This window comes from Scyliorhinus canicula, chromosome 6 (genome assembly GCF_902713615.1).
Source record: "Scyliorhinus canicula chromosome 6, sScyCan1.1, whole genome shotgun sequence".
Classification (NCBI taxonomy): Eukaryota; Metazoa; Chordata; class Chondrichthyes; order Carcharhiniformes; family Scyliorhinidae; genus Scyliorhinus; species Scyliorhinus canicula.
Window position 1 is genome coordinate 159,632,083 of NC_052151.1, and position 22,789 is coordinate 159,654,871.

The 22,789-nt window shown below is 47.1% G+C and overlaps 1 protein-coding gene across 1 annotated transcript in view; it reads right to left on the reverse strand.

The window, feature by feature from the left end:
* tpo (thyroid peroxidase) overlaps positions 1–22,789 on the reverse strand; it is a 124,279-nt gene that overhangs the window by 88,679 nt on the left and 12,811 nt on the right. Inside the window, exons 3-5 of the mRNA XM_038798812.1 lie at positions 19,862–19,955; positions 15,661–15,830; positions 8,853–8,985 (exon numbers count right to left, since the gene is read on the reverse strand). Coding sequence (XP_038654740.1) covers positions 8,853–8,985; positions 15,661–15,830; positions 19,862–19,955 — 397 coding nt within the window. The remainder of the gene's footprint in view (positions 1–8,852; positions 8,986–15,660; positions 15,831–19,861; positions 19,956–22,789) is intronic.

Genomic DNA, 22,789 nt, shown 5'->3' on the forward strand with positions numbered 1-22,789 from the left:
CCTCGGTTACGTGGTGCAAAATGGAGTTCTAGGGCAGGACTCCGATCTTATGCACCCCCTCATGTAACTCCCCCTCCCCCACTGCCCCAAGGCCCTCAAACGATGCCTGGGGTTCTTCTCATACTACGCCCAGTGGGTCCTTAATTATGCGGACAAGGCCCGCCCACTCATTCACTCCACCGCTTTCCCCCTGATGGCCGAGGCTCACCAGGCCTTCAACCGTATCAAGGCTGACATTGCCACGGCCGCGATGCACGCGGCCGACGAGACGTTCCCCTTCCAAGTCGAGAGCGATGCATCAGACGTCGCTCTGGCCGCCACCCTCAACCAGGCAGGCAGGCCGATAGCATTCTTTTCACGCACCCTCCATGCCTCCGAGATTCGGCACTCCTCCGGCAAGAAGGAGGCCCAAGCCATCGTAGAAGCTGTGCGGCATTGGAGGCATTACCTGGCCGGCAGGAGATTCACTCTCCTCACTGACCAATGGTCGGTTGCCTTCATGTTCAATAACACACAAGGGGGCAAGATCAAAAATGATAAAATTTTGAGGTGGAGGATCAAGCTCTCCACCTACAATTACGAGATTTTATATCGCCCCGGTAAGCTCAATGAACCCCCCCCCGACGCCCTATCCCGAGGTACATGTGCCAGCGCACAAGTTGACCGACTCCGGACCCTACACGACGCTCTCTGTCACCCAGGGGTCACCCGGTTCTTTCACTTTATAAAGACCCGCAATCTGCCCTACTCGATTGAGGAGGTCAGGGCTATCACCAGAGACTGCCAGGTCTGCGCGGAGTGCAAACCGCACTTCTACCAGCGAGACCGCCTGCATCTAGTAAAGGCCTTTCGCCCGTCTGAATGCCTCAGCGTGGATTTCAAAGGGCCCCGCCCCTCCACCGACCGAAACACGTACTTCCTTAACGTGGTCGACGAATACTCCAGATTGCCCTTCACCATCCCATGCCCCAATATGACGTCTGCCACAGTCATCAAAGCACTCAATACCATCTTCGCCCTGTTCGGTTTCCCCGCCTACATCCACAGCGACCGGGGATCCTCCTTTATGAGTGATGAGCTGCGCCAGTACCTGCTCAGCAAGGGCATCGCCTCGAGCAGAACGACCAGCTACACCCCCCAGGGAAACGGGCAGGTGGAGCGGGAGAATGGGACAGTCTGGAAGGCCATTCAGCTGGCCCTACGGTCCAAAAATCTCCCGGTATTCCGCTGACAGGAGGTCCTCCCCGGCACCCTTCACTCCATTCGATCGCTACTTTGCACTGCGACTAATGAACGTCTCCTTGCCTTCCCCAGGAAGTCCACCTCCGGGTGTTCGCTCCCAACATGGCTGGCAGCTCCAGGACCCATTCTCCTCCGCAGGCACGTGCGGCTCCTCAAGATGGACCCGTTGGTCGAGAGGGTACAGATACTCCATGCAAACCCGCAGTACGTCACGCCGTACCCCGACGGCCGGCAAGACACAGTCTCCCTCAGGGACCTGGCACCAGCTGGTCCCCCCCCCCCCCCCCCCCCCCCCCCCCTCCGCCCCCCCCCCCCCCGCCCCGTCACCATCCTTCCTCCCCCCAGCGCACCTCACCACAGCCCCCACTCTAGGATGATCCGTCCTCCTCTTGGTCCCACCCGGGGATGAAGATGAGGTCGACATGCTCCCGGAGTCACTGGCTACCGAGCCGACGTCTGTATCACCACCAGGACTGCGGCACTCACAACGGAGGATCAAGGCACCCGACCGGCTGAATTTGTGAACTTTCCCCATAATGTTAACCTTAAAATGCATGTAAATAGTTTTTCCACAACCTCCGCTGGACTCCCTTTTAACAGGGAGTGAATGTGGTTGTCACCTCTGTTGTATATATCACATATGAGGTGTAACACGGTAAGGCTCCTGTACTACCGGTACGGGGGTAGATCCCTGCCTGCTGGCTCCACCCAGTAGGCGGAGTATAAATGTGTGGGCTCTCCGAGCTGCAGCCATTTTGGCAGCAGCTGCAGGAGGCTACCCATGTCTGCTTAATAAAGCCTTGATTACTCTCTACTCTCGTCTCATCGTAATTGATAGTGCATAGTGGATTTTTCAGTATTTAATTCACAATTATAATCACATGAGTTTTACCCACAAATCCCTTACTTCATCCTCCTACCTTGAAAACAGCTTGAATAATTGAAATGTTTGAAGAAGAAAAGTAATAAATCACAAAATGAATCAAAGGACTTTATAATTATTTTCACTCATATTAATACGCCCATACAACACCTTAGTGGAAAGTTTGCTGTATCCCAATCTGTGCATGTAATTTATCGCTTCAAGGCTCACTGATCAAGCTGTTGGAGTTGCTTGTGGTTCAACTACTGCAAACTGTGAACATAAATTCTCTATATTGAACATGCAAGAACATTCTGGTGTCTTGTTAAAGTGACATTATGTTTAGTTTGGCAATATCTATTTTAGTTACAAACACATATGACATGCCAAAACGCATCAGTGTTACTTAGACACACTATCACCTGGAAAAAAAAGCCATGACTTACTTCCCTTCCTCAACATAAAGAGATTTGTCAACAACTTTTCAAAAAGGAGATGGCACTTTGTAAAAAGATTTTTTTTAGATTGAGAAATCTTGTCAAGTCGAAAAGGTTTGTATTGTAGTAGGGTAGTAAGATAAAACTCAAGGTAATTTAAGGACCAGTAATTAGATAATATCAAACTAGTTGATTTCATGAAAAGGATGTGCATCATAACTGGGTATGGTAATGTCATAGTTATGCTTCTAGACTAGTAGTTTGCGGTTGGATTCTCTGCCACCCGCAACGTTTCCGGTACGGTGGAGGATCTCATGTCGGGCAAAACAAAATGGTCAGCGGCCAGCGCCGATCCTGTTCCGAGGCTCCTGTCTCCTGCTGGTGGCGGCATTAAGGTTGGCAGGACTATTCAAGTGAATCATTTGAACCCATTTGCATCCAATTAATGGCTGGACACCAGGGCCGGGATTCTCCGACCCTGCGCCGGGTCGGAGAATCGCCGGGGGAAAGCACGAATCCCGCACCATTGCCCTGACGCCGGCTGCCATATTCTTCGCCGCCGTTTTTCGGGGGCCGGCGGGATTCCCGCTATGCCGGTCGGGGGCCATTGACAGCGCCCCCCCCGGCGATTCTCTGGGCCCCGATGGGCCGAGTGGCCATAAAGTTTTGCCAGTCCCGCCGGGATAAATTACTCACCTCACACATGGCGGGACTACGCTGAAGTGCACATTTTCCCAATTTTGGCAACATAATCTTCACTTGTTTGTCCAAATATTTGAGCTTTCTTTTTGAATTGTTATTTCAAAGCCTTGATAATCATGTACTAGACCTTTCCTAATATAAACTCTATGGTCAGAATTTTACACTCCCCCGATGAGCTCTGAAGTGGCGAGGGATGCAAGGAGAATGGGCACCCTCTCCTTCAGGCCCAGTGACCTCTGGACCAACCTCCGCAACCCCCCTCCTCTGACCTATTGCCTCAGACACCGATTGCCCCCCCATGTGACCCACAAAATGTTCCCTACCCTTCCAGCACAGGAAACCCTGGAACTTATCTGTCCTCCAGGTCTCAGGCCATAGTTCTGGGAAATCCCTGCAGTACCTCTCCCAGTCACTGCTGTGCTGTCCCCGGCGGGAAGGAGCGTTGCAGATTAGCCGGCAGCTCTCCAAGTTGTCACTTCCACTCAAGTGAGGATGGGTGTCCTGCCTTATGCCAATCTCCTCAGGGTAGTGTCCTAGCCCCAACCATATTCAGCTGCTTCATCAATGATCTCCCTTTCATCATCAGGTCAGAAGTGTGGATGTTCACAGATGACTGCACGAAGTTCAGCACCATTCATGACTCCTCAAGCAGTCCAAGTTCAAGTGCAGCAGGACAATGTCCAGGCTTGGGCTGATAAGTGGTAAGTTACATTCATGCACACAAGTGCCAGACAATGACCATCTCATACAACAGAGGATCTAGCCATCGTCCCTTGGTATTCAATGGCATTACCATTGCTAACTCCCCAACAATTAACATCCTGGGGATTACCATTGATTAGAAACTGAACTGGACTAGCATATTAAACTGTGGCTACCAGGGTAGGTCAAAGGCTAAGAATCCTGCGGTAGTAACTCACCTCCTGACCCCGAAAAGCCTGTCCACCATCTACAAGGCACAAGTCAGGAGTGTAATGGAATACTCTCAATTTGCCTGGATGAGTGCAGCTCCAACATCACTCAAGAAGCTTGATACCATCCAGGACAAAGTAGCCTGCTTGATTGCTCTCCCTTCCAGAAACATTCAATCCCTCCACCACTGGCGAACAGTGGCAGCCGTGTGTGCCATATACAAGATGCATTGCATGAACTCACCAAAGTTCCTTAGACAGCGCCTTCCAAACCCACGATTGCGACCATCTAGAAGGACACGAGCAGCAGATACCTGAAAACACCACCATCTGGAGGTTCCCCTCCAAGTCACTCATCAGACTTAGAAATATATCGCCGTTCCTTCACTGTCACTGAGGCAATGTTCTGTAAATCCGTCCCTAACAGCACAGTGGGTGTACCTAGACCTCAGGGTCTGCAGCAGTTCAAGAAGGTAGCTCACCACCACCTTCTGAAACATAACTAGGGATGGACGATAAATGCTGGCATAACCAGCAATGGCCACATCCCATCAATGAATTGAAATTTTAAAAAATCAACCATCATTAGAATGTAACATGGCATCGGTGTTGCTGGAGTGGGTGGCACCATGGCATCTTGATTAGCACTGCTGCTTGACAGCGGCAGGGATCCGGATTCGATTCCAGCCTTGGAGGACAGTCTGTTGGACTTTGCACGTTCTTCTCGTGCCTGTGTGGGTTTCCTCTGGGTGCTCTGGTTTCCTCCCACAGTCCAAATATGTGCAGGTTAGGTGGATTGGCCATTCTAAATTAGCCCATAGTATTCAAAGTTACGCAGGTTAGGTTGAGTTACGGGGATAGGGCGGGGTAGTGGGCCTGCGTAGAGTACATTTTTGGAGGGTCAGTGCAAACTTGATGGGCCGAATGGCCTCCTTCCGTACTGTAGGGATTCTATGGATCTGTTCCCCACCAACTCTTCAAGCTCTCCACATCCTACAAATTCACACATATGTCTTGTTGTTCCAACCATTTTGCTTATATTAGAGTTAAAATGCTTCTCCTTGGCCAAGTCTTTGAAAGATGTCCACTTTAATACTTCCTGTCAAGGAAGCTAACCTGTGCATCCCCCACATTCAAATCATATCCCTGTATCGTGTGCTTTTGTCAAGTTGTTCACCATGAGCGAACATCACAGTTGAGTTTGGCATAATGCACAACATTAGGCGCATTTTCCGGCATGAGGAATGATCGGGAGTGGGAGTACAGGTAGATTTTCCCCCTCCCCCTAGCCACGGGAAACTGAGACAAGTTATAGTGTCTTCGCCACTGCCTCAGCTTACCTCAATACAGTTTGGGGATGATGCCTGGACTCTCTCTGTGTGTACTGCTCAGCAGCATATCCACCACAAAACCATTAAGGAGGGAAGTTGCATAGAGTGGGAAGTTTAAAATAATAGTCACCCTTCCCTTAGGATATAACAGAAAAATGGGCACTTACAGAAGCTAAACAGGGGGTGCGATTCAGCGGAAAGAGTCGGCTTTTGGGCATGTTTGGCAGTGTGTTTCTCCACATTTGCAGTGCCGAGATTCACCCCGCTATTCACCGGCACTTTGCCGGTTTATTGTGCCTCAGGAGTTTCCCCCTGCTGTGACCACACGTCAATCGATTTTCTGCTGTTGGGCTATGGATGTGTTCCCCACCAACTCTTCAAGTTCCTGCCATCCTAAAATTTCAGGCATATGGCTTGCATTCCTTGTTCAAACCATTTTGCTAATCTTAGTGCCAGAATTGTCACTTATGCTTCTCCTTGGCTAAATCCTTGAAAGATTTCCACTTTAATACTTCCTGTCCCGTTAATTCAATTTTTCAATGCATTAAAAAATGCCTTGGAATTGTAGTTATAACACACGTGCTGTTTTGTTGTCATTTATGTGAAATATGTTCACTCTACAATTTTCTCCCATCCTCAACTGAAGTCACTGGGGGAAGAACTTGGATCAAGGAAGCTAACGTGTGTATCCCTCACATTCAAATCACCAGTAAGAATGGCAGTTTGGGCCACCATTTTGAACGGCAGCTTTGATCTCTACCGAAAGGGAAAATGCTGGAAAATCTCAGCAAGTCTGGCAGCATCTGTAGGGAGAGAAAAGAGCTAACGTTTCGAGTCCGATGATTCTTTGTCAAAGCAGCTTTGGCAAAATATCATCGGACTTGAAACGTTAGCTCTTTTCTCCCCCTACAGATGCTGCCAGGCTTGCTGAGATTTTCCAGCATTTTCCCTTTCGTTTCAGATTCCAGCATCCGCAGTAATTTGCTTTTATCCAGCTTTGATCTCTACATGCCCACCCCCCCTTTCATCCCCCCCCCCTGCTTTCTGGACCCCCTCCTCCATTCACATCCCAACCTTCCTTAGGTCCCTAGAACACCCCATCATCCCTCCTCCAATGGGCAAGGCACCCCCCCGAGCTCGATCCCTGGCTGTGCTAAAATGGCACTTGGGCATGCTGGCACTGCCAAGCTGCCAGGGTGACAGTGACCAGGTGCCAGGCTGCCCATGTGCCAGTGGGAATGCCAGGGTAACACCCTTCCCTGCCCCCGACCACCTGGAGCTCTCTAATGGGCTATGGATCCCCAGAGGTGCCATCATGCCTAGTTCATGTTTGTGGAAAGCAGTGCTAAACGGTACACTGGTGAGGTCTCATAGGCTTGGCTATTGACTCCCGGGCGCTGGGGACATTCGGTAAGCAGGGATGAGATCCAGATCACGGCGGGCATAGTGAGTCATGTGATTGACAATCGGCCCGCTGCCTGGTGCGGAGCCCGTTTAGGCCTGTCGCACAATTCACCGATTGCAGCTGGCTCTGCATCAGGAGCGTTGCGGTGGATGAATCGCACGCACAAATGTTTCATATTTGGTTAGGTTTAATAGGGATGACGCCATTCAATGTCGCTCTCCACTCTTTTGGGTTTCATTCTGGGGTGCGGCAACAGAGTTGCCCAAGTCTTTAACGTTTATTTAATTCATCAAATGGTTAGCATAAATTTGATGAGCAACAAATAAAAATTGATGCCCTCTGCAAAACATTTATGGCTTTGATGTGGCTCTTCTGACAGAATGGTACTTACGTGTACTGATCCATGACAACTGAGGCTGAAAGAAATGTTTACAGGGAATTGAGGGAGAACACAGGAGGAAAATAGGCTAAAACTGTTGGTGTAACATGTTTAAAACTATCGAGATCTGTGCAGAAGCAGCAAAGTGGGTTGACATCAGATATCTCGGTTTATCTGGATCTTAACAGCTTGTTGTGATCTAATTATCTCGTCTATTGTATCCACACCGCTGCTCTGCTGAAGATATTGACTCAATGTTGGAGTTACGTTCCACAGGAATTGGTAGCTTTTGGTACTTTCAACTGATCATTGTGCACAGAGGAGCTTTGACAAATAATATTACCAGGCTATTTGACTGCTGGGAGCATATATGTGCGTTCCCAACAAGTTCACCAAACAAAATTAGGTGCATCATCCCTGGTATTGGCTGAGAGTCGAACCCGATACACCCCTCAACTTAGACAATTGCCCTATTCACTGGACAACCTGCAGAAGAGAGCAATGTTACGTTTTTTTTGTCCCCAATTCAGCAAAACTAAGTGGTTAAGTGAACATAAAGAAAATGGATTTTCCAAAATGTAATGCGATCCATTTTATTGATATCTCAACTTGGCCATCTGCATATCAATATGCATCCAGAAGAATAGCAATAGGTTAATGAATTGTTGATAGAAACCATCTTATTGATCCCCTGTAGAGACCAAAATGGAGCTCCTGAACCTGTCAGTAACTTTCACCAATCTGCTGCTGAATATTACAGATCTGAATTTTTGTAACAACCAAAAGATAGTTTGATTCATTTAAAAAGGAAAGCTTTCACAACGTCCAGGGCGTTCCAAAGTGAGTTACAATCAATGAAGTAGTTTTGAAATGTAGCTAGCCTATGTTGGAATGTAGGACGTGGAGCAGCCAATCTGCACACAACAATGTGTCCTCAGCGGGATTTAGATAAATGACTAGATAGTTTGTTTTACTGATGTATGTTGCGGAATAAATATTGGTCAGGATATAGACATAGAGCGAGAACTAGAATAATGCAATGAAATTTTGTACATCCACCAAGAGTGCTCTTTGATTTAAAGTTGCAGACAATGGCTCTGACGGTGCAGCACGTTCTTCGCGCTACACTGCAATGTGAGCTTCCACATTGTGCTCAATTGTCTGGAGTAAGGCTTGAACTAACAATCATCTGACTCACTTCTGGATGCTTCTTTATTTCCCCACTTACTGTGGCTTTCCTCATTAAACCACCTTCATTCACACCACTGTTATGGAAAAAGTAATGGTGGTTAGCTATCGCTAATTTTACGTGGACCTTGGATATCACTCTTGGGGCTTTCATTGTCAGCACTTTCTGCCTTTGCGAAGAAACAAAAATCACTGTGTTTTGGATGGTAAGCAACAAGAGCTGGGTTAAGATATTTACATTGTTCAGTGTAAAACAAGGGCAAGAATCAGACACTTGAAGAGCATTAGATCTTTTGGGGAAGTTCAAATAATATTCCGCCCTATCAATTAAAAACATCCAAGCAGAATAATAATTCAGAACGCCAATGTGAGTAAATGAAGACATTTTCAGAAACCTGTTGTTGCAAGTTCCGTTGATCAATCTGTATTTTTTGGCCAAACAACTGTTGGAGCAAGTTAGAGGCTGCATGTGAGGTAAACATCCTGATGTGGTTGCGAGAGCATTCAATACATCTGGCGAAAGGAGATCTAAGACGAAATGGAAATTTTTTTAAAAGTGGTGTAAATAAGTGATTTGAGAGAATTTGGATCAATAAAATTTCTTATCATAGACTTTACAGTGCAGAAGGAGGCCATTTGGCCTATCGAGTTTGCACCAGCCCTTGAAAAGAGCACCCTACCTAAGCCCATGCCTCCATCCGATCCCCTTAACCCAGTAACCCCAACTAACCTCTTGGAATGGATTTGTTTATTGTCAAGTGTACCGAGGTACAGTGAAATGTCTTTTTCTGCAAGCTGCTCAATAGATCATTATGTACATGGGAAGAAAAGGGAATAAAAGAAAATACATAACAGGGCAACACAAGATATACAATGTAACTACATAAGCACTGGCATCAGATGAAGCATACAGGGTGGAGTGTTTGGACCTCTTTGGACACTAAGGGCAATTTAGCATGGCCAGTCCACTTAACCTGCACATCTTTGGAGTGTGGGAGGAAACCGGAGCATCCGGAGGAAACCCACGCAGACACGGGGAGAACGTGCAAACTCCGCACAGACAGTGACCCAAGCCGGGAATCGAACCTGGGACCCTGGAGCTGTGAAGCAACTGTGCTAATCACTGTGCTACCGTGCTACCATGCTGATGTTGTGAAAGACATCAATAGCATATTCCCTCTAGATTTTCCATTGGGAAAATAAAGGGGCCTTGTTTTTTGCACGCTTTCTGGCATCATTTTTCAATAGATAAACTAAGATTGTAGTCAAAAAAATCATTGAACAATTATAATTTTGCTGATATGTGTTCTTATGATATTGGAAATGTACTGTAACTGTACTGCAAAAAAATAGGTATTCAAGCCAAGTCCTGTGCCTGAAACAGACATTAGGGGCGCAATCGTCCCGAAAGGGAACAAAGTCTCTGAGCGGGCACGTTTAGCCGCGTGTTTCCCGGCATTCACAGTGCCGAGAAACACGTGGCTATAAAACGCGACTCATTTTGAATAAGGGGCCTAAACGGTGAACGTGCTGCCAAGGCAGCACATAGCCCCATTTTTTACAATGAGGAGCTCCGCTGGCCGGAACGTCCCGTTGTAGTGAGAGATCGGGACGGCAATTTTAAATGGCCCCCGATTTCCGAGTCTCCTAAAAAGATCCCCTACTTCCCCTTCCAGCCCAAATACAGCATAGGAAAGACCCCCGGCTCCCCCCCCCCCCCCAACACCCATGGCAGGGAACCCCAGCCTGATTACTTGCAAATAATGCAATCTTGGCACCTTTGCAGTGCCAACCTTTACAGCCTCTGCCAGCACCACCTGGGGAACTTGCCAGGGTGTCAGTCTGGCACTGCCAGGGTGCCCATGTGGCAACGGCAGTGTCAGGGCATCACCCTATCTTAAGGGCATGCAACAGGAGCCTCCGATCCCTTTAGAGCCCTCCATGAGTGTCATACCCTCTGGCCCCTAGGTCCCCAAGAGAAAGGGATTGAATCCCAATGCCTCAGGTACATTGGGAATCTGCACATTTAAGTGAGGCTTACTGCCTCACTCTAATATGCAGATTTGCTAAATGGTGATCCCGCCCATTTGTCCTGGATACTGTTGAGCTTCTTGTGTGCTGTTGGAGCCGCACTTATCCAGGCAAGTGGAGAGTATTCCATAACACTCCTGACTTGTGCCTTGTCGACAGTGGACTGGATTTGGGGCGGTCAGGAAGTGAGTTACTCACCATATGATTCCGAGCCTTTGACCTGCTCTGGTAGCCACAGTATTAATGCAGTTTAGTTTCTTATCAACGGTAACCCCCAGGATGTTGATTGTGGGGGATTCAGTGATGATAATGCCATTGAATGTCAAGGGGGGTGGTCAGATCCTCCCTTGTAGGAGATGGTCATTGCCTGCCACTTGTGTGGTGCGAATATGAAATGAAATGAAAATGAAATGAAAATCGCTTATTATCACGAGTAGGCTTCAAATGAAGTTACTGTGAAAAGCCCCTAGTCGCCACATTCCGGCGCCTGTTCGGGGAGGCTGTTACAGGAATCGAACTGTGCTGCTGGCCTGCTTGGTTTGCTTTCAAAGCCAGCGATTTAGCCCTGTGCTAAACAGCCCCTAGACTTATACCTTACCACTTGTTAGCTCAAGCCTGGATATTGTCCGGGTCTTGCTGCATTTGGACAGAGACTGCTTCACTGTCTGAAGAGTCACGAATGGTGCTGAACATTGTGCAGTCACCTACTAACAACCCCACTTCTGACCTTATGATGGAAGGGAGGTCATTGATGAGGCAGCTGAAGATAGTTGGGCATAGGACACTACGCTGAGGAACTCCTACAGTGATGTCCTGGAGCTGAGATGATTGACCTCTAATCACCACAACTATCTTTTTTTGTGCCAGGTCTGAATGCAGCCAGAGTTTTCCCCCTTGATTCCTACTGATTCCAGTTTAGCTAGAGGTACTAGATACCATACTTGGTCAAATGATGCCATGATATCAAAGGCAGTCACTCTCACCTCACCTCTGGCATTCAATCTTTTGTCCATGTTTGAACCAAGGCTGTAATGAGGACAAGTGCTGAGTGACCCTGGCAGAACTCAAACTGAGCGTCCGTGAGCAGGTTATTGATGAGTAAATGCCACTTTATAGCACTGTGGAGTGAATCGTATTGGCTGAAGACTGACATCTGTGATTCTGGGGACCTCCGGAGGGGACTAAGATGGATCATCCATCGGCACTTCTAGCTGAAGATTGTTGTGAATGCTTCAGCCTTGTCTTTTGCACAGAAGTGCTGGACTCCTCCATTATTGAGAAGGAGGCTCCACAGTGCCTTGTTTAATTTATTTGCCATCAATACAATTAACAATGACTATTTCTCTTCTATTTCCCAGTGTACTATTTCTTCAAGCTCTCAATGTGAATATATGGTTAAACACAGTTGATGAATTAGTCTATTTCTGTTGTCAGCAGTAACAAACTGCAAAATACTGACCATAACAATGAGCAACCTTTCAGCTGTGTCTTCATTCTAATAAATCTATCAGTCTTTCCTACTGGAATGAAGACAAATAACGAATTACAGTTGATGCAATTCTATTCAGCCCTTACAAACTGCACTCATTACAGACAAAGTATGCTCCAGGTAGTACTGTTTAAGAGTTTGTGCAGCACTGGGTAAACCTGATCGGCTGCCAAGAATTGAGGCCGAATTTTTCATTAAGATCTGCTATCTTGAGGGATCAGATTTATTGACAGCAATAATCTATCTACTAATTGGGCTTAGATAATGCCAAGGCCACTGCAGATTCATATAAAGTACACGATTAGCTATGATACATTCAGATCTTGGTGTAATGCTATGTAATAAAAATTTTGATGTCTCCCCATCAGTAAAGTACCTGCAGCACTGTTACACCAGTGGAATCATGATTACTGATAATAGAGATTTGATGAGATTCAGCAACAGCCTAATGTAAGTGATAAATCATTTGGTCACTCTCAAGTAATCAACTGGAGCAATGCTGTCAACCTGTTGGCAAATGTATTTTCAAATAACTTTGCAGAGAAAATAACTATCCCATGGGGGAATTCATGGGGAACTGGAAGGGACATTTAAAACAGGTAGTACACTCTTTAACTACTCCAGCGCTTTTATCCAATGATTTGTTTAATCGAATTTCTAAAGGTTTTGCTAAGTTTTATTAAACAAGCTAACAAGAGTAGATGTGGCACATCATCCTGTTCACAGAATCGCAGAACTGTTGCAGCATGGAAGGAAGCCACGCTGCCATGTTGTCCAGCTCTCCAAATGAGAAATCTATCTCGTACCATTCCCCAGCCTTCTCCCTGTGGCCCTCCACATTCTTCCTTTACAGATAACAATCTAATTCACTTTTGAATGCCTTGAATGATCCCGTCTCCGCCACACACTCAGGCAACACTTTCTAGACCTCAACCACTTGCTGTGTGAAAAAGGTGGTCTGCTTTTTGTCGCTTTTGCTATTTTTGCCAATTACTTGAAATCTCTGCTCTCTCGTTCTCAATCTTTTCACCAGTTGGAACAGTTTATAATAATAATCTTTATTATTGTCATAAATAGGCTTACATTAACATTGCAATGAAGTTACTGTGAAAATCCCCGAGTTGCCACACTCTGATTCCTGTTCGGATACACAGAATGTCCAATTCACCTAATTGCACGTCTTTCAAGACATGTGGGAGGAAATCGGAGCACCCGGAGGAAACCCACGCAGACACAGGGAGAACGTGCAGACTCCACACAGTGACCCAAGCAGGAATCGAACCTTGGACCCTGGTGCTGTGAAGCAACAGTGCTACCCACTGTGCTACCATGCCGTCCCCTATCTGCTCTTTTCAGACCAGTCATAATTTTGAATACATCTTTTAAATCTCCTCTCAAACTTCTCTTCCCCAAGTGAAGAAATCTCAAACAATTTATCCATAGAACAGAAGTTGACCTCCAGGAATCTTTTTATAGATTGGTGGGGTGAAAAGCACTACCTTCTGCTGGCAGTGGTGTTTTGTCAAGTAAAAGTCCAACTCCAGACAGTTAATACCAGATTATTAGGTATTGTAGTGTAGAGGCTTTGTTACTTGCTTATTGATTCATAGGCTGGACTAATAATCCAAGAACTGTGAGCTATAACCTCAGTGGGGCAGTCTGAATTCAACTTCACCGTTCTAAAACACAAAGATGAAGTGACCTTGAATCTGTCAGATTGTTGGATGAAGCCAATAAATTCACTGATGACCTTACCCACTCAGGTCCTCACGTGACCCCAGTCCATCAACAGCATGGTTGACTCTTAACCGTTCTCCAACTTGACCTAACTCAGTCCTGTCACTGTCTTCTTTGAGAAATTAGGAATGTGCATCAAATAACAGCCTTGTCTATCATGTCCAGATCCTTAAAGTGAAGCTGGAAAATCTGAGCTTTATTCAACATTTCCAAGTTACCAGTTTTCTTTCTATAATGGGATGGAAACATCACTGACAAGGACAGCATTAATTGCTCACCACTAATTGTCCTTGAGAAGGTGGTGATAGATAACCCTCTATAGGTTCATCTATGTAGGTTCTCCTGCAGTGTTGTCAAGAAGGGAGTTCCAGGATTTTGACCCAGTGACAGTGAAAGAATGCCAATATATTTCCAAGTCATGATAATGTGCGCTTTACGAGGAAATTGAATGGTCATGTTCCCATATCCACTGTCCTTGCCCTTCTAGATGGTCGAGGTCATGGGTTTGGAAACTGCTGCAAAGGAACCTTAGTGAGTTTCTACAATGCATCTTGTAAATGATACACATTACTGCCAATGTGTGTCAGTGGTAGAGGGAGTGAATTCTTAAAGTGCTTCATTGCGCACTGATGAAGTGGACAGGCTTTTCTGGATAGTGTTGAGCTTCTTGAATTTGTTGGGGCTGCACTCAGAGAAGCAAGGACAGCATATTCCATTAAACTCCTGCACAGACTTTGGGAGTAAGGAAATCAGTTATTCATTTCAGGCTGTGATCTGCTCTTACAGTCACTGTATTTACATGGCTGGCCTAGTTAAATTTCAGTGATGGTAATGCTGTTGAATGTCAAGGAGAGGCGGCAGCATGGTAGCACAGTGGTTAGCACTGTTGCTCCACAGCTCCAGGGTCCCAGGTTTGATTCCCGGCTTGGGTCACTTGTCTATGCGGAGTCTGCACGTTTTCCCCGTGTCTGTGTGGGTTTCCTCCTGGTGCTCCGGTTTCCTCCCACAGTCCAAAGATGTGCAGATTAGGTGGACTGGCCATGATAAATTGCCCTCAGTGTCCAAAAAAAGGTTAGGTGGGGTTCCTTCCTAAAAGGATATTAGTGAACCAGATGGGTTTATACGACAATCAACAATCGTTAGACTTTTAATTCCAGATTTGTATTGAATTCAAATTTTACCATCTGCCATGGTGGGATTTGATCCTGGGTTCCCTGAGCATTAATACCCTGGGTCGCTGGATTACTAGTCCAGTGACAATACCATTACACTACTGCTTATGATGGAGGAAGGTCACTGATGAAGTAGCTGAAGATAATTTTCCTCGGACACTGCCCTGAGGAGCTCCTGCTGTAATGTCTTGGAACTGAGTTGATTGGCCTGCAACAACCAAAACCATTTTCCTTTGTGCCAGGTATGAGTCCAACCAGTGGAGAATATTCCACTATCACCAATTTTGCTCGGGTTCCTTGATGCCACACTCAGTGAAATGCTGCCTTGATGTTAAGGGCAATCATTCTCATCTCAAATTGAGTTCAGCATTTTTGTCAACGTTCAGTCCAAAGCTGTAATGAGGTCTGGAGCTGAGTGGTCTTGGCAGAACTCAAACTAAGCATCAGTGAGCACCTGCGAATACTAGATGATGGCCAGAATTTTCCGGCTATTGGAACTCTCCGTTCCCACTGGCAGCGCACCCCCGCCTGCAGGTTTCCCGGTGGCATGAGTTGGCTTCAATGGGAAATCCCATTGACAGCGGTGGGAAGGCAGAATGTTCCCACCAGGGAACTGCACCCCGCCGTGAAACACGTGGCTGGAGAACCCGGGAATCCCGCCCTGGGCAACAAAATGAATCCCGACTCACTTCATCCTGAGTCCAGGATTGAAACAGAAATATCCACGCCTACATACACTCTTTCTGATGCTGAGGATAGATAAGACCCACTCACCAGTAGCATTGGCTGATCGTCTGTATTTCTGGTGCACTTTCTTTTGGATCAGATACAATGACATTTCCATAATTTCAGCTGCTCTTGAAATCCTTTTACTCTCAATTTGTGGCCTCTTGAAAAAGGACAGCAACTCAATGGAAGAAGACAGTTCAGTGGCATCAATTTCTCTGATAAATGAAGATACAGAAAAAGGAATACCATGACTGAAATGTGTCGGCATTGCTTCAAATAATAATCTGTCTTAGTTGCGTTTTCTGAAAGTTGTGAAAAACTAAAGAAAGTTACAAGGAGCCCTGGATCAGTACTTTTTAATTTTCAAAGTGTTAACCTGGTTGTTGGCCAATTATGTTTTGAATGAGGTTGATTGTGAAACCCAGTATAAATTACCAACTTCGGAGTTCTAGTTTACATTAGACAATTGAACAACCCTGACTGTTTTTGGTTGCATTTTTGATGATGAAGCTAAATATTATCCTTTCAGATTCTATCAACCTGAACAATCCACTTGAGTATTTGATAGTTAAAAGAACTTTGTCCAGAGCTGCTGGTTGCTGAATTGCCTGGGTGAAGGACAAAGGAGAGAGGGAGGATGACATTTGCTGCTGCCTGGTTTATCTGAAGCTCACCGGATGTTACAGGGAGCTGCAAGAGAAGCAAAGCAGTCTTCACAGGTGAAGGTTTGGCCTGGCCTGGAGTTGATAGAGTTCCAGCCTGGGACTTGATTGAAAGGCCTACGTCCCTGCATTTCCAGAGCCTGCAGAAGGAGGAGAGGAGGAGGAGGAGCCGGGACTGTTTGCTGCCTGTTCCATCTACAGGACCCTTGAAGCAGGGACTGTTTGCAGTTTGCTGCCTGTTTCACCTACAGAGCCCTCGGGCCTGAGGCCTCCAAGAAAACAGGTTGTTGCAACACTTGGAAGGGGACGAAGAGGAGAGGAAGGTTGGTGCAACTGGACTTTATCTTGTTTTCATCTGCCGATAACGCCGGGCCGAGATAATATCCATGGACTGTTTTGCTGGGCCCTTGCTGGGCTGAAGACTCTGTCCCCCACCCACCCACCTGCTGCTAGATCGAAGACCTTTTGAGGGACCAGCCCGCAAACTTTCCTTGGCACCGGCCTGCCCTTTTATACCTTAACGTCCTGCTCCTCCCACCCCTTCCCTCCCTTGTACTCGGGGCACACAGCAGTCTATCCCCCTGTGCCTCATCCTCCTGTGCCTTCCCCCCCCTCCCCTTCAGTTACTCTCTCCCTCCACTTTCTCCCCTATCGTCCACCACTGATCGGGATGGCAACAACGCTGCCTACGCGGTAGTGGGGCCCTCTACAGCCATCTATGCGGGAGTGGTGGCCTCCACCCATCCCACCATTCCGGGGGTTAGGTCACCATTTCGCCTCATGACCCAAAAACTTGGCGTGAAGTACCACGCCCACCCTACCATGTTAATCGAGGCCTGCATCTGTGCTATGGTTGAGTTTGTTGGCCCTTCGGCCATAGTTGCAGCCTCGAAGGTGTATGGCAAAGCTGTCTTCTTTTTGAGAGTTTAGCGGTGGTCCACCTCGCCCTGGAAAAAGGGCTCACGGTGAATGGGATCTACCTGGCGGTGGACCCGCTGGAGGCCACTGCTGAGAGAGTTATTCTCTCTAATGTCCCGCCTTTTATTCCCACGGAGCTCCTCCTCGCCCACCTTCATCAACTGGGGAAGGGACGGTCAGGGGTGTTACCGCTCCCGCTCGGCCTCAAAGATCCCACCGTCAAGCATATTTTCTCATTCTGGCACCAGGTCTTTGTTTGCCTGGCCTGGGAGGAGGGAATTTTGAGATCCCTTTTGGGGACAAAACCTATCGCATCTTCTGGTCCACAGGTGGGGTGCGGTGCCACGCCTGCAAGAAGGTGGGACATATTGGAAAAAATTGCCCCACCTCTAACACTGCCGCTGATGGTGCCGCCGCCCTCTCTACTTCCACTGGCGTGGAGGTGAGGGGGCAGCCGCACGGCCGGAAGGCTGAGAGGAAGACCAACAGGGCGATTCGCCAGCGGTCAGGTTTGGATCCTTCAGACACTGACTGACCCAGTGCCCCTGGCTACTGACCCGGATGCAACCATTACGCCTCACCCCACCATCACCCAGCAACACCCTCAGTCCGGTGACATTTCGGCATCGGATGCCGGGCCCAGCAACACATCTGTGCAGGCCCCTCTGGGTGGCGGTAGTGAAGTGTGTGACCTCGAACCAGAGGGTGCTCTGTGTTCCAGCCACAAATTCTGGAGAGAAGCATTGAGGGACAAGGAGTCAGCCTGGAGGGGCATCCAGAGATAGAGGTCTCCCCAGCGTGTGACCCTCTCCCCTGCAAACGGCGTCAATCCAGGTTCTTTTCCATAGATGTCACACCCCAGTCCTCGAAGAAAAGATGCGGGGGGATATTGAGGAAATCCCAGCAGCTGCCACTGTCCCCCGAGCAGGGTGCTTAGGGGTCGGACAGGACCCGAGAGGGCCCGTCCATCCAGTACAATTTAGCACCCCAGACTTGTTTAATTTCTCAGGGGAGGGGGTCAGCGATAACCCCATGCTTCTTTGGTTCTTAGTAGGTTATAGTTTGGAAGACCCTCTGTCCCAACCCATGTCTTCGAGCACCTCCTCCATCATCCTGGGCCTGTTTACGGAGTTATTTTCAGGGCCTTCCAGTGACCAGGCGACGGGGTGGAGCAGGCATCTGCACCACCGCCTCCCACTGGCCCAGGACCCCGGGAGGAGCCTGAGGAGATCCCGTCTATCGATGATCCCGGTGGCGGGATCAAGGCAGCCCCTGAGTTGGTTGGTCAGCCCGTGTCGCCCGCTGCACTTAGTGTGGTGGAGGATGCAGGCCCAGAGGACGACTGTCCGAAGGCTGTCAGCCGCCCAGTGTCGGGAGCGCAGGGTGCACAAGGCGCTCTGTTGTGGGGTGCGGATCTCACTCGTGCTTGACACTGTATCGCCCCTCACCCCCTCTGGGGGACTCCCGGAATCTGGCACATCACAATTGAAGGTTCTTTTGTTTTACTGCCTCTGTAGATAGTTCAGGCAGTGCCTTATTTGCCCCCCCCCCCCTTCACCAACACTCTGACTCCCTCCATCCCCACCACCCTCCTTTCCCCTCTGTCTCCCAACACCCCTCTTCCTTTCCCTTCTGTTGGTACAGAGGCGAGGGTATCTGGTCTCTCCAGCGCAAAGTTTAGTGCTTGTACCATTTGTTTTTTGTAGAAATGTGTTGTGAACTGTTTTAATAATCAGAGTATCCACTCCCCCTCCCAATACATTGGTATTGAGGGGAGGGTACCCTGTTTCTCCAACACAAAATGAGTGTTTGTACTGTTTGGCCTTGTATATATTTTCTACAGTTTTAATAAAAAGATATGGATTAAAATTCAACTTCAGGTCATCAAATAAACGTAAAAGTCATCTGCAGCTAAATTTCAAGTATGTTTCCTCAGTTATAAGGGACCTTTAATCTTGTGTTCGCTAATGGAAGGGTGTTATTAAACTGTGACAAGTTTACATAGACAGTTTTCATTATAAATGTGACATAGGGATTTATAATGGATAAATAAAAGGACGAAGGGCCCAAAATTCCTTAGCATCTCAATTAGCCCAAGACAGGAAGTGCTCCTGGAAGCTTGTTTATTGCAAGTCAGGGCAGCACAGTAGCATTGTGGATAGCACAAATGCTTCACAGCTCCAGGGTCCCTGGTTCGATTCCGGCTTGGGTCACTGTCTGTGCGGAGTCTGCACATCCTCCTCGTGTGTGCGTGGGTTTCCTCCGGGTGCTCCGGTTTCCTCCCACAGTCCAAAGATGTGCAGGTTAGGTGGATTGGCCATGATAAATTGCCCATAGTGCCCAAAATTGCCCTTAGTGTTGGGTGGGGTTACTGGGTTATGGGGATAGGGTGGAGGTGTTGACCTTGGGTAGGGTGCTCTTTCCAAGAGCCAGTGCAGATTCGATGGGCCGAATGGCCTCCTTCTGCACTGCAAATTCTATGAAGTCCAACTAGATCAAATAAATTTAGGAATCCAGTTTCTGTTGACCCCTTGCCAAAATTACAGCAGGGGTTGGAGGTAGCCTTTGTGAAACTCAGGAACCCTTGTGCAAGACCGCATGAGAACTACTCGTCTAACTTGAATTTGAACAGCAATATTTATTTTTAATAGGTTTTATGCTCTTACCTTTTCATTGTGCGATGAATTGCACTGTCCACCATGTGCAATCCCTCTTGAACTGCATTAGGTAAAAAGGAGTCACCCAGTTTTCCTAAATAGTCTTTACAATGCAAGGAAAATGCTGAGTTACAGTCGAATCATACAATATATCATTAAGCAATGACTGAATTATTCATTTATTATACCAATCACCCTGCTTATTGAAGTATCTCTCACTGCAATACCTGTTCAGCCTCCTAATTATTGAAGGTTTAGCATGATTGTAACTGAGCCGATGGTAATTTCATTATTTAAATGCTCCCCTTCATTTTGAATTTTTCTACTTATCGCTTCATGTATCAGCTTCAACTTCAGGAAAGTAAATGTAGCGATTGCACCAACTGTTCTATTTTCCTCACTAACCATCTTGTGGCCAATCTGAACAAGGGTTGCCTTTGTAATGTGAGCCATTTTGGAACTAAAATTAGACTTTTTAAAGTAATACCTTTGTCTGTGAGCTTTTGTGTTGGTCAAAGAGTTGATCAGAAATGTTCACACTCATACTTATAAACAAAGATTCCTTTTGGCACAAGCGCCAAGACTTCCATTTACACCAAGCAGGTCTGAAAACGTTGAGGAACTTCTGAATGTGTATCAAAAATAGCACTCTACTGATATCCTCGGATTGTTGTGTGGGTACAGTGCCTTTTAAAAAAAAAGGTTCTTGGGATGTGGCGAAAGCCAATATTAATTGCCCCACCTAGTTGCCCAGAGAAGGTGATGGTGGACCTTCTTGAACTTGCAAAAGCAGTTTGATACGATAGGCATCTTCAGAGGAGAATGAAGAACCAATCACATCCAGGCGAGGCCAGACAAGATTTTCTGTAAAGGACATTTGTGGACCAGTAGATTTTAATAATAATCTTTCTTGTCATAAGTCAGCCTACATTAACACTGCAATGAAGTTACTGTGAAAATCCCCTAGTCGCCACATTCCGTGCCTGTTCGGGTACACAAGAGGGAGAATTTAGAATATCCAATTCACCTAACCTGCACATCTTTGGACTGTGGGAGATAACCGGAGCACCTGGAGGAAACCCACGCACACACGGGGAGAACGTGCAGACTCGGCACAGAAAGTGACCCAAGCCGAGAATCGAACCTGGGACCCTGGAGCTGTGAAGCAACAGTGCTAACCACTGTGTTACTGTGCCGCTACATGACATTCCAATAGCTTCACAGTCATTTTTACTGAGACCAGCTTTTCATTTTCAACTTCTTTCAAAACTGAATTTACATTCACAAGCTGTCATGGTGAGAATTGAAAATAAATTTCTATCAATTAATGATTAACCTTTCGGGTGGGGTTTTGGTTGGGTTGGAACAGGAAAAATTAAACTAATCTCTAATACTTTCTGTCTCTGTAAGCTTTATGGAGCTGCTCCAGCACTATAATGGTGACAGATATGCTAACTCTAATGGATAAAATTCATTATCATGGGACCTTCTTTTTTGCAAATTGGCTCCTGCCTTTCCAACATTACTACAATGACTACAGGTCAAAAGAACTTCATTGGTCAGTGCTTTAGGACATCCTGAGATAATGGAAGGAACTGTATAAATGCAAGTTTTCTTCTTTTCATTGACAGGGTCAACCAAAGGTTAGTGTTTGTGAAATGCAAGTATAATAAATAATAGTATGTTTGGATCCTTAGAGAGCAAAGCCATAAAACTATTTTGTGTTTCTTTACTTGTTTATAGTGAAATGTCATGTTTATTTCTAGTTCACAGTCAATGTGGGAAATACTGCAATTGAGTTCCTGCAATGAAATCATCTGAAAAAGCAAGTAAAAAGTTAAAGTGTACAATGAGTGGGCTGAGGTCATATTGTGTGAGATTAACATGCAAATACTGACATATTCACATGACATTTCAATCTCGGTACTTTACTAGTTTGTGTCTCCACGAAAATAACAGGCAATGACAGACCTTGTGCTAATGTTGCAAAGTATGATTTCACTCCAATGTTATTTTGATGACATATTTATTCACATATGATCAAATGCATTCATATAACATAATTATGAGATACAATTCTCCGGCCTCGTTACGCTCTTGCTCAAGCGTAACGAAGCTGGTGAATAGTGGGAGAGGCCAAAAATGAGTTCTGTGCCAGGTGACAAACAGTTTGCGATGCAACCGGTGCGCTCCAGTAGACAAAATCGGGATCTCGCCAAAGCATGGCAAAAAAATCAATTATCACCACTTAAGCCCTATTTTCATATAATTAATAGGAGCCACCACATATCCAACGACCTCCAGTCATTCAGCAGCCTCCTCAGCAAGTGCTCTCACTGGCACCGATTAGTACTCCTTTTGTAAAACGTGAACCTGGCGGAAAGGCTTCTGTGGGGACCCAAGGAGGTGAGTAGCCATCTTTGCTCACAGTCAAAAATCCCGGGGTGCTGGGCTTGCTGCATCAGTGCTCAGCAGGGGGGGGGCTCTGCAGAGGGGGGGGTCATCATGGGAGGTTCAGGGGAGGCGATGGGGGGGGTAACCGGGGAGCAACTGCTCACGGAACCCCCATTCCAGTTCCTGGATCATGTGTTCCCCATTTCGGGGCCAACCCTTGTCCCTGCCCATCTGCCCCAACGACCACCCATAACCCCCACTGACTGCTGAAGCCTCTGGCTGTGCGGCTGAAGGCTATCGCTGTTAGGGAATTGGCAATTGTGGTTAAGTGAGCACTTCACACATGCCAAGTGGATTCCCGTGGATGCAACATGTGTGTGTGGGGGGGGGGGGGGGGGGGGGGGGGGGGTCATTGCCCAGCATCCCAATCACACCCTGATGCCGAACACTGTACCTGAGCACTGCGGGAGGCAATACCACACACACAACACGCGAACACCCAGGGGATGGGTCATAGCTCCGGGGACATGTTCAGGGCTGGAG